The 27,735-nt window shown below is 40.1% G+C and overlaps 1 protein-coding gene and 5 non-coding genes across 8 annotated transcripts in view; 3 read left to right on the forward strand and 3 right to left on the reverse strand.

Annotated features, from left to right (window-relative positions):
* Positions 1–697: 697 nt before the first annotated feature.
* On the reverse strand, positions 698–770 carry TRNAA-AGC (transfer RNA alanine (anticodon AGC)). Its single transcript has one exon. It is a non-coding gene; the product is annotated as a tRNA-Ala (tRNA).
* Positions 771–1,154: 384 nt separating this feature from the next.
* Positions 1,155–1,227, reverse strand: TRNAA-AGC (transfer RNA alanine (anticodon AGC)). The gene has a single exon. It is a non-coding gene; the product is annotated as a tRNA-Ala (tRNA).
* A 2,179-nt stretch (positions 1,228–3,406) lies between these two features.
* Positions 3,407–3,479, forward strand: TRNAA-AGC (transfer RNA alanine (anticodon AGC)). The gene has a single exon. It is a non-coding gene; the product is annotated as a tRNA-Ala (tRNA).
* A 625-nt stretch (positions 3,480–4,104) lies between these two features.
* On the reverse strand, positions 4,105–4,177 carry TRNAA-AGC (transfer RNA alanine (anticodon AGC)). Its single transcript has one exon. It is a non-coding gene; the product is annotated as a tRNA-Ala (tRNA).
* A 4,554-nt stretch (positions 4,178–8,731) lies between these two features.
* Positions 8,732–27,735, forward strand: part of UBE2V2 (ubiquitin conjugating enzyme E2 V2) — a 36,437-nt gene continuing 17,433 nt past the window's right edge. The window contains exon 1 of one of the 3 annotated variants that reach the window (XM_072924006.1): positions 8,732–8,774. In XM_072924006.1, the coding sequence (XP_072780107.1) occupies positions 8,747–8,774 (28 nt within the window). In that variant the 5' untranslated portion in view covers positions 8,732–8,746. 3 annotated transcript variants of the gene reach the window in all.
* Positions 13,046–13,118, forward strand: TRNAA-AGC (transfer RNA alanine (anticodon AGC)). The gene has a single exon. It is a non-coding gene; the product is annotated as a tRNA-Ala (tRNA).

The raw sequence follows: 27,735 nt of genomic DNA on the forward strand, positions 1-27,735 counted from the left end.
TTCTGTTTCTCATATTTCCATGTTGGCATGGGAGGTAGAGAAGAGGCAGCCAGGACAGGTGACTCCAGCTGGCCAAAGGGATATTCCAGACCATATGACAACATGCCCAATATATAACATAGGGGAAAGAAGGAGGAAGTAGGGGGACACTTGAAGTGATGTCATTTGTCTTCCCAAGTAGCCATTACATGTGATGGGGCCCTGCTCTCCTGGGGATGGCTGGACAGCTGCCTGTGCACGAGAAACAGTGAGTTAATTCCTTTTTTTGCTTTGCTTGTGTGCCTGGCTTTTGGTTTCCCTATTTAACTGCCTTTATTTCAACCACTGAGCTCTCCAGCTTTTACGCTTCTAATTGTCTCCCTGCTGGTGGGCGAGTGAGTGAGCAACTGTGTGGGGCTTGGTGACTGGCTGGGGTTAAACCACGATGTGTTGTTTTTCGTTAAGCGTGGAAAAATGTCATCCTGCAGAATTCTCTTCCTGCTCCATTTAACTTACACTGTCCAGGAAGTCAACTGTTACAACAGAGGATTGACCTATACAGTTATATAAGCCTGATTTAGGTAGTAAGGGCAGAGGAAGAAAAGGAGGAAGGAAAAAAAAAATCAATTTTACTCCAAAGAAAACAAAACGAACATTTTACAGAAATAATTACACATTTTATTTGGTAGTGTGGATGATTTGCTGTCAGGCAAAACGCTGGAGAATGCGGGCATCGATCCCGCTACCTCTCGCATGCTAAGCGAGCGCTCTACCATTTGAGCTAATTCCCCCCCTGCTGCCAGTATTTAAGATCATAGAACTCTGATCCTCTCCGAGCTGCTAAATTTGTGGTTTCACAGGCAGAACGTAGTTTTCCCTCTCTGCTCACAAAAGAGAAAACGTTCAACTTCGATTCCAGAATCATACATTTCTAGTATTTCATTTAGCATTTCCAAATTAAGCAGCAAGAAACAAGGCAAAATGGAGCAGACACGTTTTCCAGCTGTGTGCATGTAATAATAAAATATAATCCGTTTGTTACTTGCAGTTCACGGAGGAAAGCGCCTTGTGGCATTTCGCTTTCTTGCTATACGCGTCAAGCTTCATTTAAGTTGGTTTTTTTTTACTACTCGCAGTGAAGTATTTTTTACCCCCACCAGGAACAAAATCATCAGTGGAGAATGCGGGCATCGATCCCGCTACCTCTCGCATGCTAAGCGAGCGCTCTACCATTTGAGCTAATTCCCCCCGTGCGGAACTCCCGCATCCTGTAGCTTCAGACTTTAATAGCGATAAATACAAACTGCGCTTTTTACTTTTACTCTGCTTTTTCGCCGCGGGGAGTAACCCAGGGCAGCCGTTCTGAGCATTTAACTCCTGCCTGACCTGGAGCCGCCTGTGGTTTTGCCAAGATGACAAAAATACTGACGCGGTAAGGCGGAGGAATGTGATAAGGCACTCACGCTAACTTGCGCGACAAACCTGTGCCCTGCAGCCTTTCAGTGCCACCTGCCACCTGCTAGATTTGCCCTTCTCCTACACTCAGGGTAATCACATCACAGAAAACACAGTGGAGCCACTTGAGGATAATACAAAACTCGCATTTGCCCTGATGTCCCCCCAAGAGACCATCTAGAAAGCAAAACTCAAGCCCGATTAAATTAACTAATATCAACTTATATCAGCTTCCATTAATATTGACAAGAAGATGCATTGAAGTGATCTCCCGATGATCTTTGAGGTCTCTTCCAATCTAGTCATTCTGTGGATCTGTGTTAAATTAAAATAAGTGGATACAAAGCCTTCAAAACTGAAACACCCTATTTTTTTTTTTTTTTAATGGAACCTAAGTAGGTTGGGCTATTTTTCAGACATAGGTGAGGAAGTTTTCCCACCCAGGTTAAGAAATTAGGACATTTTACTTACCATCTTACATGAATACTCAGCAACACTCACAACAAATTCATGATCACAAAACAATGTTGTCAGTTATATAAAATACATGTTTTAATAATTGAAAATGGTGCAGAGATCTTTCCTCACCCTTATCTGGCTTGGGTATTAAATCAACTGTTTTTCTGTGAACCAAATGGGTGAAGCTTTAGGCCTTTTCCATGGTGGCAGAGTGAGATGTGGTGGTGAAAAACAGGGAGGGGTAATCTGCCTTTTTCATAATGACTGGAACTGTGCAGGGTCGATAGGAGAACTGTTCATAGAGCTGAACCCGTGCAGCACGATATGGGAGAGATCCTGGCCACAGGCATGCAGGGGCTATCGGTGAGCCTAAGATACACACATGCCTGTGAGAAGGACTGAAACTGCTTTTGCATATTTGCTTTCCCCCATCAAGTGTGCTCAAGTGACATAGATAAAATCATCTCCAATATAATTCAAGAAGTGTTAAGGATAAATTTTAATTTTTTATTGTGCAGAGACTGAAGTTAGGCAGGAGAATATTTGAATTTTAAGAGAATGTTTGCAGCCACACTGTAATTGTAGTTATACATCTTGACCTGTAACAGATTTGTAAATGTAACAGATTTAGAGTACTACATTACCTAAGGCAAGTTGTAACTTGCTCAGTTTTGAAATTTATTTTGTTTTGACAGATTGCTGTCATCCAGTGAGTTAAATCCTTCAGAGAAAACCGCCAATACATATATTGTTGAATTACTGCACACACTTTAGATTACTAGCAGGACTTAGTCCTCTGCATTTCAACAGAGCATATGACTGTATGCACTGTAAACTACATTTTATTTCTTGAAATCTAGAAAGCATTATTTGATTTAACAGTCTGTGAATAGAGGTTTAGCAATGTGCTTCCTTCTTCAAAGTCAGTTAATATGACTATAGGTGAATTTTTCTATTTAAGTAATGTGCTTAGTAACGCCATATATTTAAGATGCAATACTATTTGGACAGAATTATCAAAGTCAATAAATAAAGGTGGACATACAAATAATTTCTATAATATAACACAAGAATATATGAATTAATTTTTGCTCTCCAAAAATGAAACATGAGCTTTTAAACCACTGTATTAATCATTTATATATGTTTAATTAGAAAATAAAGTTGGAAAGTTGGAAAAGGAACTGAAGACTTGCAAAAAAAAAGGAGAATAAAAATCTCACTGTGCTTGAGTGACTTCTAAGGGTAATCTTTCTAAATTTACAAACTTTTTTGTATTTGTAAGAGACGTAAGAAAATTAGTTCTCTCTCCTTCAATAAACACTAGAGGATGCACTGCTGAGGAAAACGAATTGTTTTAGCCAAGGAACACAGCAGAGAACGCTGCTCATACGCCAAGTGTGTAGCCAGGCGTTTCAGGCACCGGGTACTGCGCGTAAATTCAGCAGTAACTCGGTGTTGTTCCGCAGGGCGGCTTGTGGTGATCCAGCACGAGAGGCACCGCTGCCAACAGGGGGAATTAGCTCAAATGGTAGAGCGCTCGCTTAGCATGCGAGAGGTAGCGGGATCGATGCCCGCATTCTCCAGCGTTTTGATCGCCGGTGGCGCCTCCGTGGGAAAAGATTTTCTTCCACGAACTCCCCCGGGTTTGTGGTAGAAAATCCTCAGCAGAGAATGCAGCCCGCCGCACGCCGCAAATAAAAGTTGTGCGCTCTCTGAGGAACAATTTCTTCACAAACCCATCTGAACTAACGCTGCCACTCTGTGATACAGGAAAAAAGAAATAGCAGCTTCCGTCCCTTACCACTGCACTGAATGTGAGCAGTTATGATTACTTTTTAATGATACGAAAAGTTACTGGAATTGTCTCTGCGAGTTTGTAGTTGTCTGTATAAATCACCAGCTCACCACAGAATTAGTGTCTCTCCAGCTACCTTGCACCCGCTGTAGGATGATGGCGAGAGCACACTAGTTCCTAACGTGAGTTTCAAGCGATATTCGGTCTCCCACAATATCATTTAATGTCCTCCTCTAGCCATGAGAAGATAATTTGCACTTAAAAAAAAAAAAAAAAAAGCTCAGCTCTGATCAACGTTAAAAACTTAAATACTTCACACTACGCAGACGCGTCTCCAAACGGATTCATTTTAATCCTTATGAAGCTGCTCCGGGAAAACGCACCTGAATTCAAAACAGCGGCGCAGAAAACACTGGAGAATGCGGGCATCGATCCCGCTACCTCTCGCATGCTAAGCGAGCGCTCTACCATTTGAGCTAATTCCCCCCGCGGGCACCGCCGCCCCTTCACTGCCCATTCCTGCCCGCGCTCCCGCACTGCCGGAGTCGCTGCGCAGCCCGCTGAAACGGGACCCGCCGCGGTGCCGTGCCTCCAACACCAACAAAACCTCCTCCTCCCCAAATCCCGGTAGCTGGGCAGTCCGAGCTCTTCTGATCTCCTCTCGAAGTCATGGGCAGGCAATAACAGCGCTCAGCCCTCCAGAGAAACGCAGAAACAATTAGGTCTTCCTGCAAGAGCACTGCTTTTGACAGCCGTAGTGGGAATTTTGCCTAATATGATATCTGGACTCCTTGAGACAACCGCAGGCACTTTGATGCATCTGGATAACATCCGGGCTTGTGTTTCCAGGCAATTGCAGACTTAGGTTCACACCAAACAATTATTACTGCTTAAGAGAAATCTGGATATATTTAAATACTGTATTTTTTCTAAACCAGATTTTTCCTATTTGTAATCCCCATGTGGAAGACAATCGACTAAATTACTTTATCCTTCTCCATATTTTACAATATAAAATATGTATGAGGGAATAGGTAGAGTTCTTCTAGTTCTTTCTCTTGTGGCAATAGAGGCTGGGTTCACGTTATAAAAGGAGGTTAAAAAAAGCACCAAATGGAACACCGGGAAACAAATTAACAGTTCACATTATTTACTTATATTTCTCAGGCATTTTTAAGTTGTGATGCTATCACCAGATAGACAAGCACACTCACACAAATACATTAAAAAATCAAAAATACGTAACTAAAATGTAAAAAATTATAATTTTTTACTATAATGAAACAGCAGTGAGAATTCTGTTCAGTGGATTCACAAACAGCAAGAGAGAGTTGTGAATTTTTGTTACACTTACAATATAAAATAATCTGCTTTTCTGGAAAAAAAAAAAGGACTATCTGAAGTGAAATTTATTAAATAACTACACAAACTACAGCTCTTGATTTCCGCAGGATGCTTTAAGACACGTGAATCACACAGATCAATAAAGATCTTTCAAATATCCCCTCTTCAATGACTTAGTGATTTCAGAAAACAAAATAAGAAAATATTTTCTCTCTCCTTCAATAAGCACTAGAGGATGCACTGCTGAGGTCTAGCAGTGGTCTTTGGTCTAGCCCTGAAGTTGTATACCAGAACTCCTGTGCACATTCTTCCATTAACAAAATTCCAGTATATTGCCACCTACTCCCTTGCTCTAATTGAAACAGCTGGCTTTGCCAAAAAAAAAGAAAAGTTTTTCCCTTTCCTATTTAATCAATGTGGAAAGAAGCATCTGAAATTAATTTGCAGGAGGCAATTAAGTCAGATACCACTGACATTTAAGCAACTGGCTGACTGAAAGCCCCACAGGTCAGTGTGCCTGGTAAAGTAAGGAAGCTTGCTGCTCCTTCTGTTCTGGGATGTTTCACATTTTTCTTAGTATTCCTTCTGAACAAAAACCATTTAAGTCTCAAAAACACCTATGCTATAAAACAAACAAACAAGCAAGCAAACAGAACCCTTCTGGTTGTGTCTGTATCAGGCTTGTAAGAACACAGCCCAGGCAAGACCAGGGTTTCATCAAGCCAGATTTTGAAAGGTACAGCACATCTACTTGATTTAATTAAGGGAATCCCCAAGTAGCCTCACAACTGCACACAAACTGAAACTTTCAATTTGTGACTAGGCCCTGATAGTCTTAAGGCTTTTACTTAAAATCAAGCAAAATTCAGAATTAACTATAAATTAAGAAGTGACAAAATTAGTAAGGACAGCTCTAGTATATTCAGTTCATTCTGTAAAATAGCCTAACCTTCAAGGTGATAGAGCATTAAAATGAAACAAGTATGCCTCCAGTTCTGTATCCAGTATTTATCCCCTATTTAAAGCATTGAAGGAAACGTGTTTGGGACCTCAGAGATAATTTCTGAAAAGTAGTATTAAAATATGGAATTGGGCAGCAAAATTCACACCATCCTCTGGAGGGAAAAACCCCATGAACAAAAACCTCAAAATCCAACAGACAGCACTCCACAAAATGCATTGTAAATCACATAAAAAGCAACACAAGAGACATGCCATGAGTCAGAAGAAATCTCCCAGAATCTCTATTTATGTTTTTAATGGCCACAATGAGAATAAAACTTGATTTGTTGGTAAAGATGTTATTGCTTGTTCATAAAATTTTGCCATTATTCATTGATTCATACCCAAAGCACAGGATATAAACATGCTAAAGAAATCCCAGAACAGAAGAACCAACCAAAAAAGAAAAAAACCAAAACCCAAACTCAAACATAATTTGCTAGTTTTCATAGTATTTGCTACTGCAGTTGCAGTACCACATTTGAGGAAAATCAGTAGTCTGTCTGAGAAGCTATGCGCCAGTAAAAATTCTGTAATATTGGTCAAATAACCAGCTTAGCCAGGCATCCTAAGTAACTTCAGTTACCATTAGCAATCACAACAGAAACTTGCAAAAGTCAAAATAATTAATATTAAATATACTGCTTTAGTAAAAAGTATGACACCAAAATGATCTTTATATATATTTACCAGAGTAGCATTTAGGTTAACACAGTGCGCTCTGTGCACTAGTAAGAAGACGGTAATCTCAGAGCACAGCTCTGAGCAAGATCATTTTATGCTACTCTCTGTCATCTCCCTGGGGACCAATACAAAAATCACCCTCATTATTTCAACCTGTAAAATCTCTATCAGGGAGTTGAAATACCAAGAAAACATACAAGTTACCATTCTCTTTCTCTAATAGGATCCATGGATTTTAGATTTCCACCCAGGTTATCATATGGATTCCAGATTGACAAAGATTTCATTCTGTTTTCAGATGGGGAAACAGGAAGTCATACATTAACATAATTACGTATTTAGGTTTGGTTTTTTTTAGACTCATGTTATTACTTACTCCAAATTTTTCTGGAAGACCTTGTATCCCTACTAACTTAATAAGTGTTTTAAAAAGTTTCAACATCATGCTGCATGTACAATGCCCTCCTTGAAATAGACATGATGACAATACAGAAAAACCGTGTTACTAATTTTATATACAAAACAAACTGTTTAATCGTTAATAGCAATAAATAAAGTTGTTAAAAAAGCAGTGAGATTGACTATGCCTGAATCCCACTGGATCTGCAAACTTTGTCTTCTAAATCACAGCTGTAAGAATCTAAATTTTCTCTACATTCCCTAAAATTTCACATAGCAGAGAATGTGGTCTAGCTATTAGGCCATCTGGCCTATCAGCTATCTCTAAACAGCACATACAAGTTTTTCCTCATGCTCATTTAATGTCTCTTCCAAGCCATGGATTTCCACAGAATAGTAAACAATCTCTTTACATTTTCAATTTTTATCCACTTTTCACTTTTTGTGCCAAAGTTAACAGGGGTGAGCATGAAGATTTTTCATAGCTTAGAAGATTTAAGAAGATTCAGATCCCTATATCCTGAGGCTTTTACTAAGGAACTGAACTACATACTCACTAAATGAGATTTTTTTTTTTCCAGAGTAACAGAGTAGTTTTTAAAACAATAACCTCATCCAAATAAATAAATAATAATCAACTATTTATAAAAAGCTCCATGGAACTGGTTATCGGAAGGAACTGAAAATGTATTTGGCTGCAATGTTCAAAGACTACAGGGTTAAGATACACAGAACTCACTGAAGTTCGTGTATGTTTAACATTTGATTACTTACGTGCATATGAAAAGATGAGAACTTTCCTTTTTTAAATTTATAGACCACCATGACATACAATAATTTTAAACTAGAACAGGGAAACCAGACTTATGATTAGAGGAGCTGCATTCACTGATGAAGCTACCTGCTCACAGTGTATTCAAAACAGCACAGCCATGCTGAATTAAGACTACAAAAAGTTTAGGGTAGCACCCACTTCAACCCAAGTTATCCTCTGATTTGAGTCTTCCACTTCTCTCCTGTGCTCAGTGTTACACATTTAGTGAACTCTGGAGGAGCAGTATCAGAAGTAAAGAAAATAAAAGCTATTAAAATTTACTAATGCAGTATAGGATTAGTGTGGTTGTAGATGTTGAGAACAACTGAAGGAGGACTGGAGCCTGAGTCGTGGCAGAGCAGCGCAGGAATAGGAACCCCATGAGAACCCACAAAACCACCTGCCCTGCTGAGGAGCTGCACTGCCCACTGCACCTCCTCCTTCGAACAAGCACCCCCATGACTTCAAAACTAGATTTTGTGAGACCCACTAAAACGACCAGAAAGCCCCGGGGTAAAAGGCTGTGCACAAACCTCCTCTGCCTGCTCTGTCCTGAGCCCGGACTCGCTCCAGCTGACAGCACAGCACGCACAGCTCCCCTGCCCACATGTTCCCACCTGGTTCCGCCCTTCCCAGGCACTTAGCGTGCCCTGCCCTGTGCTAGAACCTTCCACCCACCCCAATGGCAACTCTCTCCTCCAGGGCAGCTGCTGCCCTCCTTTTACTCCTTTCTAGACGGACCGGTGAGCAGGCAGTGCTGGGAGGTTTGTCATCGTGTGAGCAGGGAAATGCTGTAGCTGGGCCTCCTCCTGATGCGAGAGGCAGCTGCTGGGATGGCAGGTAAGTGACCTAAAGAAAAGCCACCAACCTGCCTGTTGGCCAGCTCTTCTGTCCCCCTGAACCTGCCCTCTGTATCATCGGGGGGAAAAATCATGCTGGAAAGAGCAGATTTTTGTCCTAGTTTTCCCAATGCAATAGCTGTAAGTAGCAGGAATATCTGCTGAGTGTGTACACCTTTAAATGGACCTAAATATTTTTTTTCATAATGTAAATTCATGATAAGGTTTATGTTAATGCATTTTCCTAGGCATTGCTTTGAGGGTGGAGGTTGAAAAACAATTTAAAATAATGTACATCAATATGCATTTAAGGAGGACAGAATTTCCACTTTCTAACCACATTCCTGATAGTTTCTAACAGCTGAGAACACGACTTCTGAATAATTTGGATATGCAATATATCTTTCTCTGTCACTTTCTGCATTTTTTAAAAAAGAGATTATAGAACATAAGGGTTATTTGCAGCTGTAAAAACTATTCCTGTCTTGCAAACAATCTCAGCTTCTGCACTGTTGACACCAAATATCAAGTTGACTGTTAGCAAGAAGAGGCAGTTTTAGCAGTGAATGGCAAAACCCACCTTTAGTTTATACAGCCAGTAGGCTTGGTTTAACTGCATAGGCTAAGGTGCTCCAGCTTACACCCTTTCTTCCTCAGTTCTTTGGAGTCTCTGAAGTTTTGGCAACAACCCACCTCCTGTTTGTTTATAACCTTGCTATTGTTGTGAATTGCTAGATATTTTTCCTGGAAAAAGTAAAATAAGGAAAAAACAGAAATTAATTGATTTCTTTCAGGAAGAGCTGAGCTATTTTTATGTAACTTTTAAGTTCTTTTGCTAAATGTTGTTAGTAAAATTACAGCTACTTCAACACTTCTCAAATAAATAAAAGGCTATGAAAAAAAGAACGTTAATGGTGTTCAACAACTTGAAACAAGATCAATGCAGAATCTTGAGTTGCTTACCAGTCCTTTAGGATCACAGCAGCATTTGACTTGTTAGCAGCCATTTCTAAACAACTTTCTGTGAAGAAAACTTTATTTTCTTCTGAAGATAAAGACAAAAATAAGGTGATTTTTTTTTTTTTTAATCCGAAGACTTGACCAGGAAGTTAATCAGGAATGCCTGGTCTAAATATGTTCCTTGTCATTACTGCTAAATTATGGCCTAATAAGTGTGTGTTAGCTAACTCACTCTAAATTCCTAGAGATGATCAAGTAAACAGGTGCTTTTAGGCCCAGATGAGCATCCAAGGTGGTTCATACTTCATAAATAAGATCATGTGAAAAAAATAGTGGCTTATTTTAGCTGAATTTTGTATCACAGTTGTCCACCTAGTGTTTTCAGTAGAAAACCTACAGAAATGACTGTGCATGTTCTAGCAGCTGCCATAGAAGAATGAATTATTTACATGGCAAAGATCTCTCCTTACTTCACAAGTGTTATATCATTTTCACACTGCTTTTAATTTTTTTAACATTCTCCAAGTACTGAAAAACTAGACACAATCAATCACCCTCTCCTGCCCTTCAAAAATCTTGGGTTTACCACTGACAGGACTAACTTTAGTATTTTTAAAAAACAAACAAAACCCAACAACCAAAAAATCAAGTATAGCTTAAACATACAGCTGGCCATAAATCCAGAGCAACTTTGTACCTGATTATTACTCTCACTTGGTCCATTAGTGCTCTTGGACTGACAGCCATATTTTTTTCTGAATACATTATTCTTTCTTCCCCTTCCCATTTTCTTGTGGTTGGCACTGTCAAAAAATTGTAGCAAATCAATGCTGAAGCTTGTCAAGCATGAAGTGGATACTGCCACACAAAGACAGTGCCTTAGTTTCAGTTATTCCTAGTCTGTCTTGCCTCCTGCCAAAGAATCCAGCTCCAGGAACAACTGGATGTGCACGTACAGTATCTCCAAGCCATTCATCACATGTCAGGGCTAAGGTACATAAAATGATTCAGCATCACCAGAAGCCAGTAAATGATGTAAAAACGAGCCAGGCTGGTTAGAAACCTGTCAGGTGGTGATCCTTCACTCAAGCTTTAATTTAATTTCTTCTTGGCCTGTCTTAAACTTGATGGATGAGTAACATCTCCCATCTATGGAGTGAGCAATGCGGCCTGGCTTAACAAGGAGCCATTGTCTGGTTTAGTGCCGACATACTGCAGGAACAATCTCCTCTGTAAGTGAAGATGTTCAAGCAACAATCAGAAAGTCACTGGGTGGTAGATTATGGGCTCCATAATTTGTATGTGCAAGAGAAGAGAGAGTTTATGGAGAAGATCAGAAGTGAACACTGCCATGACAAAGCAGGTGGAGTTTGTAAACTCTTCTCACCCTACAGAGAACCAGAGCCAAACACAGCTCTCCTGCTTGGTATATCACTTTATGCTTCAAAGAGATGCCTGAGAGGCCTCTGTGGGTAAAATAAGTAGGTGAAAGATGTAAAGTGGAGCTCAGCTGCTTTGGTGTCGTTCAGCTCAAAAACCCTGGGTCGATCAAGTTATGTATATGTGAAAGTTGTTACAGGTGTGTTCACATTATTTTTATATCGGAAATTGTGTGGCCAGCAGGACCAGGGCAGCAATTATCACCCTGTACTCAGCACTGGTGAGGCCTCACCTTGTTCAGTTCTGGGCCCCCCACACCAAGAAAGATAGTGAGGTGTGTCCAGAGGAGGCCAACAGAGCTGGTGGAGGATCTGGAGCACATTCCTATTGAGCAGCAGCTGAGGGAGCTGCAGGTGTTTATGTTATGTTTCTCATGGAGAAAAGGAGGCTCAGGGGAGACCTCATCACTCTCCACAACCACCTGAAAGGAGGCTGTAGCCAGATGAGGGTTGGCTTCTTCTCACATGCATCTAGGGAGCGGACAACAGGACATAGGTGTAAGATACACCAGGGGAGGTATAGCTCGGACGTCATAAAGAATTTCTTCACAGGAGTGATTAGACATTGGAATGGGCTGCCCAGGGAGATAGTGGAATCACTGTCCCTGGGGATGTTTAAGGAAAGACTCGATGTGGCACTTAATGCCATGGTCTAGTTAACATGGTGGTGGTGTTAAGGCAGAAGTTAAACTCGATGATCTCTGAGATCTTTTCCAGCCTAATCGATCCTGTAATTCTTTGGAGGCTGGAGGAAGGAGGGGATGGCAGACCACGGAGGAGATGGCAGGGGGCTTTGAAACACCAAAGGAAAGGGTCCGTGGAAGGAGAGAGGGCTGTGCCGAGGAAGCAGGGAAGCAAAGGCGAGGATGTGAGGCCAGAAGTGTGTCCGGGAGGGAGCGCAGCCGCAGGGCCGTGACAGGAGCTCCGGGGACGGGCGCGGAGCGGCTCCTGCTGCCGGGGCACCGCGGCTCCCTGGCGGGGCCGGGCCCCGCGGTTTGGGAGCTCTTTCGGGGACCGAGCTCCGGGGGGCTGTGGGTGCAGTTTTGCGGGGGGCAGGAGCACCGCCAGGGGCTGGGGGTGCAGTTTTGGGGGGGGTCGTACCTCATCATGTTCCCTGCCTACGATATAAGCTTGATGCTGCGCGTCAAGTCACGTGAGCGACGGTGCGTTCATTTTTCAAAAAGTCAGTGTTTTAAGGCTGGTAAAAGTAATGTATTAATTATAGGGAAGTGGATTTGGTGAGGTAATAAATCAGAAAAGTACAGATCTGCTTTAATTTCACTTGACTCTCTCACCTCAGACAAGCCAGACACTTTCCAAAAAGATGTATGTGTGCATATATACATATTTATATGACAGGATGTGTGTGTGCATATATATATATCTGCTCACACACATATGTGTAAGTTTTGACTATAAAACTCTGTTTCATTCAAGCATATAACATTTTTTCTTTTATTAAACATTTCCTGAACCAGTCTTTACATGTGCAAGCCCTGAAAATTGGAAAGACTAAGGGTTTTCCTTGTTGAATTTGGAACAGTTGTTCAATAAAAGTAGCGCGTTTTTTTTTTTTCCTTAGAAACGCACATTTGGTTTCTTTTAAGTAATTTGGTGTTTTGGAGAGCTTCTTGTATGAAACCAGCTAAATAACAAAGATTCGTGTTATAAAAGGATGAATAGGATTATTCTGGTAGTGTCCATGCTGAAACATGGGTCCCATGATTGCAGCTGTGGGCTGCAGTCAGTTGTTGGCGAGTGGAAAGAATGACTCGGCAAGAAACAACAAATTCATAACCAAACCTAGTTGTGTTGTGTTTTTTTGTAAGTTTATAGTCTGTATCCTCAGGTTTCAAAGTTTTTTTTTTCAAGTGGGGAATTAGCTCAAATGGTAGAGCGCTCGCTTAGCATGCGAGAGGTAGCGGGATCGATGCCCGCATTCTCCAGTGCTTTTTCAGTACTGATGTCATTAAATACCACACGGCAGGATTTAAAATAATTTTCCTATTTACGCTGAATTTTTCTTGTATACTCAATGGTGTACAGAAACCTGAAAGAACTGTAACTTTTAAAGAAAAAGCATATTGATTTAAATCTTTCATTTTTTTATTTTGAAATCAGACGTTTGTTCTGCATAGAGGAAGTAAAAAAATATAATCTTGGCAAGAAATAATCAAATTTACTGGCATCTTAATGCAATAAAAATGACATGTAAAATTCATTGAGGAAAGGAAATTAGGAACTTTTTGATTGGTGTTTAAGTATTTGGTTAATAATTTCATTCATTAGTTGACTTTACATTTGATATTATAGTTTAGTGTGTAGTGAACAAAGTTTTGTATTCATGCTTTGAGTAAGACTCATTGTTTCTGCTCTATTTTGGTTGTATAGAGTGTTTATTAGAAAGAGCAAGCTAGAGCATTCTATAGTTGTTTTGCACCTGGTAGCAAGATTGTGCCTTTTGCTTGTGAATTTTCACATCTCTGAAGTACCATGGAAATTTTCTCTCCCAGTATGTGCTTGCACATTTTAAGGCTTCATGAAGGTTTTTTGGGGGTTTTTTTTGTTGTTTTTTTTTTGTTGTTTTTGTTTTTTTGTTTGTTTGTTTAGTGGTTGGCTTGTTTGTTTTAATTCTGATTTTATTTTCTTACTGGCTCATTCAGATATTTAACTGCTTATACTTCTAATTTGAGATAGCATGAGGAAACATGCAGAATGTGCTTCTTAAACATACATCGAATTTGTGTACAATTAGGAACTTGGGAGTGCACATATTACACAGAAACGGGAAACAGAAGTTAATTAGGCTCCATGTTAAAGGAGGAGGAGAACTCTGCTGCATGGATTTACAAGTAGCACCTGTGAAGAAAGTAAGGGATATCTTCTGTGATCATGACAAGAAAGGAATTAACTTCTAGATGGAATGGGATAGAAATTGAATTTGCTTATTTCTATTGTATTCTCCAAGTACTGGAGAGAACAGAGGAATTGTGACTGTAAGGCTGCTTGATACCTCTTAAAATGAAGTCTAATAGAGGGAAAAGTATTGTGGTCTTGTCATGAACCCTTTTTGGACCCAAGTAATAATTTAAATGTCTTTTTGCTTGGAATGAGACTCTCCAGTACTCTTCTGTGTGATTATTATTGTTTCTGTGTTTTCTGTGTTTCTGTTACTACATAATACCTGACACTTTCTGTGCTTTTAAAGGAAATGAGTTATATTGCTCTTCTTGGCTGATCAAACACAAGTTGTGCACTGATGGAATGAGGGAATTTGGTGAGGCTCTGTTCAGGTGTAGTTTGCAACCACTCAAAAAGCTGAAAGCTCTCAGGACTAATGACTTATTACATTTGTGCCCAGCTTCCTACATTGGGGCACTTCTGTCTATTAGGGCTTGTAAACACTGCAAAAGATTACTTCTAATTCTTTTGGTGTAAATATGGGTAGAAGTAAGAGGTTTTTGCTCATCCCATGTGGTGTTTTATGTCCTTATTTTTTAAGTAGACTATCCTGTGAAGAATTTACAGGATTTAGAGACACAAGGGTCCTGGCTCTCAAAAGAACTACTACATGTAGAAATACACTACTTGTTAGTGGATAAGTAGTTCCCAGAGCCCCATGTCAAAGGAGTGACCTCTCTGGGTCTGTCTGTGCATTCTGTGTCAGAAATTGTGTAGAGATATTCTGTGTAAAGAACCATGAGGGAATTCAGTTTTACTTGATTTTTATTATTCTTATTACTCTTACCACTCATTCTTTACACTATAGTCCTCTGTAATGTCATGCTTAAATCAGTCCACAAGGTAGTTATTAATTCAGAAGAATAATTTGTTTGTACTAAACTTGCTGGAAGATATTGCTATGTCTTTGTTTGTTGTAGTCTGCAAATAGGAAATAATTATTCCTTCGTTGTCTTTTATCAATACCTTGTTCCATATATTACTTAGAAAATCTTTCAGGCTGAGATGGAGCTTGGGGACCATAATATGGCAACTCTGGAGGCAGTGTTCTACAACATGAGGGCCATCTGTAGAATCTGCACTCAAAAATCTCAACTTTGTGAAGCTCTTCTTTTAAATAAAATTATTTCACAACATGATCATAGAACATTTGTTTTCTGAGCTGAGCACACTGCACTTCTGATTTTTCTTGATGGGTACTGCGTGAGATTTGCTAATAAAGGTTGTGAAAGTTTTTTTCTGAAATGGCTACCAATACCCTATTTTGACCAAGTTGTAAGCAGAAGTTGTATTTTGAACTCTTTTTGAAGAGAGTGAGAGGTGAGTTTATTACCATATGTAAGCATATGAAGAATCCTGTATGAATATGAAGCATGTAGAATCCTAGAATCACAGAATGATTCACGTTGGACAGGACCTTAAAAATCATCTTGTTCCAACCCTTCTGCCATGGGCACGGACACATTCTTCTAAAAGAGATTGCTCTGAGCGCCATCCAACCTAGCTTTTAACACTGTTACAGCTTCTCTGGGCAATCTGTTCCACTGCCTCGCCACTGTCACAGTAAAGAATTTCTAATATCTAACTTAAACCTACCCTGTCCCAGTTTAGGGCTTGTGTACCCCTTGTGCTATCACTTTATGAAAAGTCACTCTCTAGCTTTCTTCTAGGCCCTCTGGTGCTCAGAAGCTGCTTTTGCTGGGGCTGCCTCTCCTGTAGGCTGAACAACCCCAACTCTCTCAGCCTGTTTGAAAGGAAAGGAAGTTACACCTTTAAAATGTGTTCAGCTTCCTCTGAACACATTTTAAGATACTGTAAGATATTTTGTAAGATATTTTTCCTCTCAAATTCAATGTTGAAACAAAAATTACATTTTTTCCCAGTAAACTTTGCCCAATATAAGAAGAGTGAAATAAAACAGGTTTTAGAGTAATTCAGCAGAGATTTCCTCACCTAGGCCAGTGACCTTACATTTTTTTCCATTTTGCCCCACGTTTTATTTCCTGTGTTTGCAATTAGTATTGCAGTAATTTTTTGCTGCTAAATCTAAGCCTTGACATCTAGTGGACGGGTCTGAACACAGATGGACTGTGGAGTCTGCTGTATGCTTTCAGACTCACAGAATACAAGTGGGCCTTGGTTTGGTGAGCCTATGGCTCTATTTCTCTCATGTCTCAAGACCTGCAGGTGTGCTGTTCATTATTAGCACAGAATCACCTAAAAAAAGAAGGATTAATCTTTAAAAAAAATAAATGCTCAGGCATTGGGTGGCCATTGTGCATCTTTCTGATCTTGGAGCTGAGCAGGTTTTATCTTAATGCAAGTAGGAGCACACCCTGGTTACATTATGGATGGAGAACAGCGGACAAGGCTTGTGTAGTGGTCTCTAATAGCCCTCCTGCACCTGCTCTTGATTCCAAAAAATAGGAGGACAACTCTTTTTTCTTTTTTCTTTTTTTTCTTTTTTTTTCTTTTTTTTTTTTTTGTTGTTGTTGTTGTAATAGGGGTGAACTTTTCAAAATATTCTTTTTTTTCCAGTATTGTTACTACTTCCATGAAAATACTGAAATAGGCTACAGGAGAGAATCCCTACAACTAGCTGTGTTTGGCAACAGAAAGCTCCACAAATCATTGAAATGCAGCTTAAGGAACAGTTTCACTGTACTGGAAAAGCTCACTTCTAATTCTTTTGGTGTAAATATTGAAACTTCTGCTTATTTCTGTTGTTGCAAAAATCTGGCCAAAACTAGTAATTTGATAAAAGAGAATAGTAATCAATGGAAGGACTAAAAACTGTAGTAGATTTATCATTTTTATGTATGCAGAGAGAGCTAAACCAGTAATGGATTAAAATGAACAAAGAATAAATGCAGGGAAGCAGCGCATTTTGTATGTGAGGGTGCGGAAGGTGCTGTGCAGGGCCAGGAGCTGGGCTCCGTGGTCATTGTGGGTCCTTTCCAACCCAACATATTCTGTGATTTGAGTCCTTGCTGAGGAAGAGGTTTCAGGTTAGCTGGAAGAAAAACATCTTGAATCGTTGCTCTTTCTGATCTCTACCAGAAGTCTATGAATGAGTTTTACTCTCTCTTTATAAGCTGTAAAGGAAAAAACTGAGCGCTATTTATAAAATAGGATGTCAAGAACAGCATGTGGGTGTTGTCACTGGTTAGCGAGGTGCCTGTGACGGGCTTTTTTGTTAGAGACTGCCGCTAGCAGCAGCCCTGTGCTCAGGCTGCAGATCCTCCAGGGAATCCCTCATTGCAGTGACCCTAGCACACATTTTGGGATGTATCCCCTTTCAGGTGTGTTCGCCTGCAGGTTGCTTTGGTTTGCGTTCCGCTCATGTCTACATGAGTGCCAGCAGGGCCCTTTTGGATTGTTCCTGAGCCTGCTGCCCTTCACCAGCGCTCTGCAAGGACAGCTGCCTTCTCCCACCTGCCAGTGGGTCCCAGCCCGCTGCGGGCTGCAGTTCCCAGGTAGGACGCGCAAGGTGCTGCCGCAGCAGCCGCCTTCAGCCGAGCTCGGCATTGGCTCCCGGGGAGGGCCTGGAACTTGAGTTTTGTAACTCTAGTTACAAATGGTTCTTCTGCAGGTGAAGAAACATTTGGCATCATGTCTAGACATATGTGGAATTAAATTTCCACAGTTCTTAATGTCAAATATTTCAGCCTTTGAAACTGTCACATCATTCTGAGAGCTACTTCTAATTAGCGCCTCTTTGATATAGTTCTTCTGGCATTTCTGTGGCTTTAAAATTCGTATCCATATTCTTTCCTTTTCTGCCTTTGGCACTTTTTTTTTTCCCCCCTCCCTTATTCTTCTTCTGAATCTAAGTGTCGTGTTTGAAGCCTAGCTGAAAAACAAAAAAAAAAAATTAAATGAAGCTTCATTGCTGTATGCCGACTTCCTATTACTGGAGGTCGGGGTGCAGGCTGAGCGGGGGTGGCAGGGTAGGGATGCAGCCATGGAAATTTGCTTCCCAGGTGTAATAGCTCCCACGGGATCAGGCGTAGCGGGCGCCTGGAGAGAGCGGCGTGCGGACAGGGGCTGGGAGAAGGACACGAAGAGCGGAGAGCAGCCTGCGAGGGGAGCGGAGCCAGGCCGGCTCCCGGCACGGGGGCGCGCCCGCTGCCGGCCCTGCCCTGGCCCCGCCCCGCCCCGCGCGCTCCCGCGCCCCGGGATGCGCCCGTCCTTCCCGGCGGGAAGTGACGGAGCCGCTCCGAGGGAAGTGACGCGCGTGGCGTGCGGGCCCGAGCGGTGCGGGGGGGCTCGGACAAGATGGCCGGATCCACAGGTCTGTGAGGGGGGCTCGGTGGGCCCGGACAGCGGCGCGCTGCGCTCCTGCTGCGGAGGCGCCCCGCAAGGCCCGGGGCGGGTCTCCTTTCTCCGGGATGGGGCGGGAGGGCGAGCTCTGTCCCACGGGAGAGACCCGAGTGGGGAGGAGTTGTTCTTCTGACAGGGGGGAAAGGGAAGCTGCAGGGGCGCCGGGACAGGTTATCACAGAATGCCAGGCTCAGTTGGGTTGGAAGAAGCCTCCGAGATCACCGAGTCCAGCCCATGACCGAGCACCACCTTGTTAGGCGGACCACAGCGCCGAGTGCCACGTCCAGGCTTTCTGGAAGCACCTCCAGGGACGGCGACACCACCGCCTCCCTGGGCAGCCCCTTCCAATGTCTAAGGAGAGGAAATTCCTCGTAATTAATTTATGCCTCGGACCCCATCTCTTCCGTCCTTGGGGCAGCGAATCCTTGTAGGAGCCCGGCCTGGGGATGCGTGATGGGAGACAGGGCTCCGAGTGCCGGGGGAGGGGAGAATTAACCTGCCAAGAGGCAGCGATGGATGGAGAGACACTGGTGTGCCTGAGGAAGGAAGCGGGGAGATCTTGTTAGCCTGGTAAAAATGCTGCAGGAAAGAAAGATTTGTACTGAAGATTTGTCCCAGTACACCACTGGGTGGGCATAGACGATGTGGTACAGTGTTATCTAAATACAAGGATTGTCCCCTTTTTATTTGGGAGAGAAGGGCTTAGGCCTGAGTTTTGTTTTGGGACAAAGGTACTGCACTTTGGTGGTGCCTGTAGCATAGTGGGAAGGAGGAGTGGAGCTCTCTTCCCTGTGGCATCCATTGGAGCTAAAGGGTCTCTCTCGTAGGCAAATTTAAGGGCAAAGAGCTGCCAGTCATCCCAGGAAGCCAGTCTCAGTACCCAGCGCACCATGTGCGGAGCACTGGTGTGGCAGAATGTTGTGGAAAGTGGTGGCAAAGAAAGGGACAAGAATATTGCTTCAAATGCTAATTTTAGCTTCAAATGCCAAATGTAGAAGCACGATTAGACTGTTTCAGTTTCGTTTCATGAGAGGCTTGAAAACAAAAAGACCTTTCCCTCAGTGCTAAAACCTGAAGTCTTCAGGGGCTCGTTTCCTCTTTTCTCATCCCTGGGACTTTATAAGTGGGATTAAATGGACTTCAGGATAGGGGAATGAATTGACTTCAGCAGCTAGTCTAGGGTAGATGTTGGCTACTTATTTATTTCTGCTGCCAATCCATTGCATCATTGGAGAATTGGGACTATAACAAAACATAAGAAACGTGTATGTTTAAACTGGTCTTGGTACCTTGCTTTGATTGTGTGAGAAGAGCTTGGGCTGGTTTTGAGGGTTTTTTTTAGGGGAAGGAGAATCATCTTCAGTTGGTAATACATTTGGTGATGTGGAATTTGATAAAGTTGCAACAAACTGGGTTGTGAAGTAGCATTTGCAACTATGTGGAAGAGCAGTCCAAAAAGATGGCTATTGCCTATGATAAACTGAGCTAGAATGGATATATTTAGAGAAACCCAAATATTTGCTCATCTGGGAATTACTGCATTTTACTTTGTTAGGATTCTTTTTTGCTTTTTTTCCTGTTGTCTAAATTTAACAGGGTTTTATTACTGAGCAACACTGAAAGACTTCAGCTTATGTCTAGGCTGTCACTGGAGATTTCCTGTAATACACTGGGAAGCAAAGTTGGTTTAGGTCATGCATTGAGTACTGGCATTTGGCATTCAACCTGGCTAGTGCAAAATATCAGTTATTAAAATTTTTTGTAGTGAAAAAAGCTATTTTCTTCCTACTTCAATCCTATAAGAATAAATATTTTTTTTGTCTGAACTTTGATGGCTTCACTGCCATAAGTGTTCTTTGCAGTCTTACAAGATTTATTTTAAAGTCTCTTATATACAGTTATTCAGGAGGGTTGTTTTTGACTCAGAAATACAGCCACACTTAAAGTTCATAAAAAGCAGGAGATTTGGAAATTCCCAATACATGTGACTGCTCCAAACAATGTAAAGGGCCAGTACTGCATGTACATCTTGTTGAAGAAATTAAATTAAACTAATTTGTTGTAGTAAAATGTAGCAAGCAGGCTGAATCATCAACAAAACTGCTGGGAAAATTAGTCAGAGCTTCTAAAACAACATATTCTTGTGGAGAAAATACTGTGACTTTTTTTTGGTACACACATGGGGTGAGGGGTGGGGAGTTTTGTTTTATACTTTCCACATAGTGTGCAGAAATTCAGACTTCACCCAGAACTGCTCTTGCCGGGAAGTTGTGTTATAATCATTTGTGGAGGAGGGAAGGGAATGATTTGCTGTAGACTTGACTTTGTTATAGACTTAAGATTTAAATCTACTTAGCTCTATGACTTTAATCTGCTCTTGCTATAAAGTTCAACTTCATCATTATTTATTAAAAAAAAAAAAAAAAAAAAAGTTTTGATTGCATGAAGTCCAGGAATGAAATTCTAACCCCAAGGAAGTTACCAGCAAAACTTTTACTGAGGTCAACTGGCTTACTTTTATCCCAGAAATTCCTTTCCTGAGCTTGCTGATTTTGTGAGCAATCATGTAACAAATTATGTGCATTTAACAGCAGAGAATTTAGTTTGAAAATAGGTGTTCTTTAATGTGTGCCAAAGAAATTGTATATATCAGTGTTAACATTGCTGTTCAAGAAGTATCTTACCTGCTTTCTAAAATCACCTGTAGTGAGTAGATTTTGCATGTAGATACTGCATGTGCTAGAAATGGATATTTGTAAGCTGAAGCTTGATCTGATATTGCAACTCCTGCTTGAAGCTTGATCTAGGTTATTTGCGTGGGTACTGCTGGAGGTCTGGGGTTAAACAAGTCTGTTTTCTAGAGAAGAGAGCAGCTATAATAATCATCCAGTTTCATATTGCTTAGCTGGAGATTTATTCTGTTGATCTGTGTGAAAATACATAGTAGAAGATGTAAATAAACACAGTTTCAAATTAAAAGAAATAATTTACAAAGGCATACCATTTAAACATCTCTTGTGTATTTTGAGAAGAAGAAACAGATAAAAAACATCATTATAAGGAGTTAATTTCTACATTTTGATGATTTGGGTTTCACTTAATATTACCTTATATATAAGGTTATATACACACATACACACACATATAAATAGATAGATAGATAGATAATGTGAATGTTCCCTAAAGGCACTGATGGTGTCACTAGGTGGTTAGAATTTATGTGGGAAAATACAAGAATTAAGGCCGCAGTGTCAAATATGGTGCTGTAACTGTGGGCTGCTAATGCTTTTGCCCCTTTCCTCTTCAAGTGAGAGCTTCAATAGGATGGGGGAGGGTTTATAGAGCTGAATTAATGAAAATACCCCTTGGTTTGCTGAAACAGTGTGCTCAGGGAAGAAAAATTGACTGATCTACAGTCAAAATTATCTGAGATTCCTGATTTACTTCTAGTATGTAGTCTTGAGCAACCTTTTATGGAAGAGTGTTTGAAAGTATGTGGTTAGATCCCTGTGAAATATTTTTTCCTGTAAAATCCATATTTTTAATTTCCAGTTATTCTACTCTATAAAGATGAAACAGCTTCATTGTGTAACCTAATTGGCCCATGCAAAAATGCCCTTCCCTGTGATTTTATAGATTATTGATTCTGTGAGTAGAAATGGCACATGCACATCAATGACTTATTTTCATAACTTTGTTTTTTACTTCTATTTGCAAACACTTGGTGATTGTGGAGGCAGTTCTAAGTGTGCATGACTACAGCAGTAAGGAAGCTGGGATTAGAAGCAAAGGGTTGGATGTGGCCTTGAGTGTGTTCTAGACTCCCTGAGCTGTGAAGCAAGGACTGAGTGTGCCATTCCTTATGGTTGGGGCTTTTGTTGGTGGTGGTGGTTTTGGTTTATTTTGCTTTGAAAGTTGGGGGCTTTTTTCTTCCTCTCTTAAAATCCACAATTGCAAGGTACTCTATAATGTGAGATATTTTGCAGTACTTTCTCTTAAATGCCTTGAACCTCTTCTTCATTCCAAATCAAGCTAATGTCTCTCTGTTCTGTGTTTAATAGGGTAAAGATTTATACCCTGTGTGTGGGACACCTAGATATTAAAAACCGTTTGGAGGAGTAATAAGGGGATATATTCATTAGTGGGATGTAGAAGCAGCGATGTAAAGACCACTTTTTCCATTAGGAGATGGGATATAATTTAAACTTCATGTCTAGAAAACTCTGCACAGGTAGATGTCTCTTTTTTCTGACCTGTTGAATGTTCATTTCCTTCCTCTTTTTTCTCGTTGTCAAGTTGTCTGTTTTCTATCCACTGTGTTTTACCTTGAAGAATGTATTACTCCCTCCCATTTTCTCTTTTATGCCACCACCACCACCACATTGTTAATTTATCCAGTATGGGCCCAAGAAGTCAGTTTTAAGAGCTTTTTAGAATTTTAGAGTCCTCAAAGTTTGTTCTGTGGGTTTACAGTGTTAGCTGTGTAAGCACAGACTTCTTGAAGCTGCAAATAATCAAACAAAACAAAAGAAGTAAAATATTGTGTTCTATGAGGCAGCAAGTACTCTGTGTAGAGCATTTTGCCATCCTGTCCTATGCACAAGGAATTGCAATTGTGATTGTTCTGCCTATTTAAGAATGTCTGACAAACCACAAATAATTTCATTTGGGTTCAGAAAAGTTTAGATTACAAATTACTTTTAAACTATATATAGACCACCAATTCTTTCCAACTTTGGGGCATATATAGGCAAGATACTCTGTTTCTTCTCAGAGCTTTGTTTGTATCATTTTCCTTTGTTCCTGGTATTTTATAACTCTGAATTTAAATACAAGCCTACTTACGTCTTTCTGCCACAATAGCTGTGTAAGAGTCTTCTCGCAGCAAAGCAACTTACCTCTGCACTAAAGAAGTGGCCTACTTTGTAATCTTCTATTTGTTTAAGAGCTTGTTGGAAATTCAGGATGTTATCAGACATAGTATTGAAGCCCATTATCTAAACTGTTCTGTACAATCCTGGAAAATTTTAGCCGGGATAACACAAAGTTTCAGGAAGATATGCCTTTCAGCATTTGGAGGCAGATGGTCCATACTGTAAACCTAAGCATGCATGAGAAGGCTTCTCATGTAAGAATTAGATTTCCAAGTCTTATGAGTAGTTGGTGGAATTGAATTACATCTGTATTTATTAGTATTGTATTTTTCCAGAGGAAGTGTTAAATACATTCTGTGAAACTGTTCAGCCTCTTTTTTGTTAACAGACCTTTCCTCTCTCTGTCCCTACTCTTTTCATCTACTGTTATCTCTTCTATTATCTTTTAGTATTATCTGCTATTTCAGTATATCTATTAACTCTTTTTGTCTACACTGTAGCTCATATTTCATCTTGACTGAAACTTAATGTAAAGTTCTAATCAGCTTCAACTACTCCCATTAGGTTTTGTTGCCTTGTTGTCTCAGTATCCTTTGGGAACCTCAGCACAGACCTTGGAAAGACAAGAAAGTGCCATGGGGAAAGCGTTCAAAGTGGCCTTGATTTAAGTATTTGGAAGGGTTTTCCTATATGCTGTCCTGTCCAAAGAATGTTTTTCTTTGTATTTGTAATTTGGAATACACTAATGGCATATAATTCAAACAATATTTTGAATTGAATCAGTGCAGAAACTTATGACTTGTGAAGCTGTCAGACTGATTCTGAATAACATGAGCTTCTGGTTTACAGCCTTGTCAAAAATGTGTGATGATTTAAGTCTGTGACTCTAAACCATTTCTAGTTAGCATTTTGGAAGGAGTGTAATCTTCAACACTGAGAACTTCAGAGCTCTACAATCTTTATTTCAGAAGGATGAGATGCTAGATTTTAAAAATAGTCAGAAAAAATATAGATTCAGTATGATCTTTTTAAAAATTCTTGCATTAAACATGTTTAATAGCATAAAGAAAAAAAATCACCTCCCTCCGTTGTATTTGTGGCTATTCATAAACTGGATAGTTAAGTGTGTTTGCAATTTGCCTGAGTAAATCAAAACATTTTGCCCAATACATATAAAAGGAGTGTCCTTTATTCAGTATATTTGCAGTAAAATGTCCAGTTTTATTCATATAACTTAGAACTTTTCCAGAGAAGAAATTACGAGTTTTCTTTCTTCTCAATGACATTGAATGTGCGATCATGTAAATATTAAATAATTTGAACTTTTGAATACCACAGCATATAGAAAATAGCAGGCTGAATTATGACTCTCCAAAATAATGTAGGAAAACAATTTAATGGCGGTTCTTTTTACTAAGTATGTGGTGATTGGTGCATGTGCTGATTATATCCATAAGTGTATGTTTACAGGTATAACTGAAAGAATAATATTATTTGTTTTACACAGATAAGGGATCGTTATGTTTTGCACTGTGGAGAGGTGCTGAGTCATGTTGAAAAGGACCTTCATGCAAATGTTAGAACAACTGTTTGCTAATCAACGACTTGTAACCCGTTTAAGACAGCTTTACAGCTTTGCTAGACTAAATCCTTGATGCTACTCCTGTTATCTGGGTCACACATTGTATTCTTAACTTTTAAAGCAGACCTTGGGAATGCTGTTTCATGATTAACTATTGGGCTCTGCTGGGTTCCTGCTGTAGTCTCTGGCCCTCCTCTCCCTTTATCTGGGGAAAAAAAAAAGTTTCTGTATCACTGTAATTTAAAAGTTAACTTAAGCAGTATGTGTTGCAAATAATTTTTTCTCTCTGCCAACACAAAGTCAGGTTTAAAATGAAAGTTTCAAAATTGAGCCATTTTAACTTCCATTAATTTTTTTCTGCTGTTATTTTGATTAGTGCTTTTAATAACGGGGTAATTGCTAAACAAGTTTGGGGTTAATTTTTGACTTGTGAGGGTAGAAATTGCAAAGATTTCTTTGCCTGGTAAAATCTTGATTCCTTAGACTATTAAATCAGTTAATATTGCTGCTGATTTTTGAAGTGACAGATATCTTTTCTAACTCCTGTTTGCTGGCTTCCTGCCTTACATTGTTTTGTACAAAATTGAAATAGTAATTCTCAATTTGCTAAGCATCACAATGTGTCACTTTTCATTATCTATCATTTCATACACTAAAACATATGGGAAGGTGGTTGAATTATTTAATATCTCACGTGTTTTATTCAGTGGCTCCCAATAGAATTAAGTTTTAAACCTGTAGTCAGCTTTGTGCATTTCCACCCTTCACCAAACAGACTGGATGCCAATTGATGAGTTATTTAGTGACTTAACTGTTTAGTACCTGTATGGTTTTTCTTATGGTGTGAGGCATCACTGATCATGCAGTGTCTGAGTTAACAGTGGTCTTGTTTATAGCAAAAAAAGTGCGCTTAGGTATAATACGGACTGATAAAAAATGCCACTAATATTGGTGCAAATTGTAAAATTACCTTTAGGCAATTTACACCAGTTTTCTTTTGGGACTGCTGTCCAGTTTAGTGGGTTTGATGCTATAGTTTTCTGTTGTTGCGGTAAGTTTTTAAAAAAGTTTGTTTGGATGAGGTATTTTAATTACTTAAAAAAACAGTGGGAATTTCTGAAGGTTAGAGGTTTTTTCCCTTTTTTTTTTCCCCTCTGTTTTTGCCAAGAGCTTGCTTATGCCTTCTCTGTTATGCAGTCTTAACAACATTTGTACCTGTAGTGAAGCAAGCTTCTTCATTAGTGTAATTTTTATGAGCACCATTAGTCATTCCATGCCAGCAGCAGTACTTAAAATGATCGTGTTTGCATGAAAGTGTCAAGGCTGAGTGATGTTGTTGCATCCTTGCTATCAAAGCTCAGCTCAGCTGGAGTTGCTCTCAGTTCTGGACTAGATTCTGTGTATGCACATATCCAGTCTTGACTAATCTGTGCTTCTTTTCACTTATGTGCATATGATGTCTCTTGCTCTTATTTACTGTTGTGCCTTGTGCAACTTTAGGACGTGTAGGATATTGTTGTTCCATAACAAATCAGGGGAGTGGAGAGGCCATTTGGAAGTTGGGCTGCAGGAATTGCAGAATGGAGGTTTTCTGTGAGGCATGAACCTCGGTAAGGAGAGATGGTGGGGAATGGGAAAAACCTGATGGAATTTTTGAGAGACTGGCTCCTCCAAGGCTGCTGGTCAGAGGTTGGAGTAGCTCTGATGAATTCGGTAGTTAATGGCAGCTGCACCTTCATCTGCTGCTCCTCTGAAAAAGGCGCATAAGGGGAAAGGGTTGGCAGTGGGGAGCAGGGAAAGAGGGGAGAGAGGAGTGGCTGTGGGTGTGATTAGAAGTGAATAACAACTGAACAGATATGATGTGTTTTCCAGGGGGATACTGACAATCACAGAAAGAGTCATATCCATAAGGCTGCCTTCAGTAAATAATCCAGTGTATTATGGAACAGAATCGGTAGAAATCAAAGTTACTAGAAGGAGTTAACTCACTTCCTTCTGGTTACTCAGGAGGCAAGATAAAATAAGGGAAGACTTAGGTGGTGCCTTGGTAATGTGGGTATTTGTTTTGCTAGTATTTTCTCACATTTTAAAACATAATTTATAAAACCTCAAATTGTACAAACTTTTCCAGCAGAAGTTTTGTATTTGGAATGTACATTCTGCTGGAGAACTCAAGTTTGAGGTCTTGTCATTCTTAGTGTGAAACCATCAGCAACTGAAACATATGGAATAAATTGTTCTTGCTTTTGCAGTTTTGATATGCTGAGATCTCTTACTCCAGCATGAAGATTTGTGGTTTAAACAATTTTTACATGTTTGTAAATCAGGTATGTGTCTGCTAATCCAGCTACTAATGGCTAGCTGTCTAGAAATTAATTTCTTCTTACCTCAGTGAAACTAAAGCTAGCGCTGAAAATGTCATTCTGTGTAGAATTTATCATTTTCAATTATTATCACTAGTAGATAGTTGATAGTGTCTTAATGTTATGAGTATACATATGAAATGGAAAGACAGGTGAAAAAAAACCTGCTTCTATAAATCTGTGTTGTCTTTATAGTTTTGTTTTTGTTTTTTTTTTAACTAGTGTTTGTGTCCTGCCCTAAAGAAGTAATCTCTATACCTGTCCAGTGCTTTTCCCCTCCACCAAAATCTGAATGCTGAGTTGCAGTAAATGACCGAAACTTCTGCTGTATAAACAGTTTCTCGTTAGCTGCCTTCTTAATATAAGCCATATTTAGAATGTTTATGGCTGTGGCTGGGCTCAAATATAAATGAAATTCTTAGTAAAATATTTCTCATGCAGACTAATTTAAGTTCTGGAC

This window comes from Taeniopygia guttata, chromosome 2 (assembly GCF_048771995.1).
Source record: "Taeniopygia guttata chromosome 2, bTaeGut7.mat, whole genome shotgun sequence".
NCBI lineage: Eukaryota > Metazoa > Chordata > Aves > Passeriformes > Estrildidae > Taeniopygia > Taeniopygia guttata.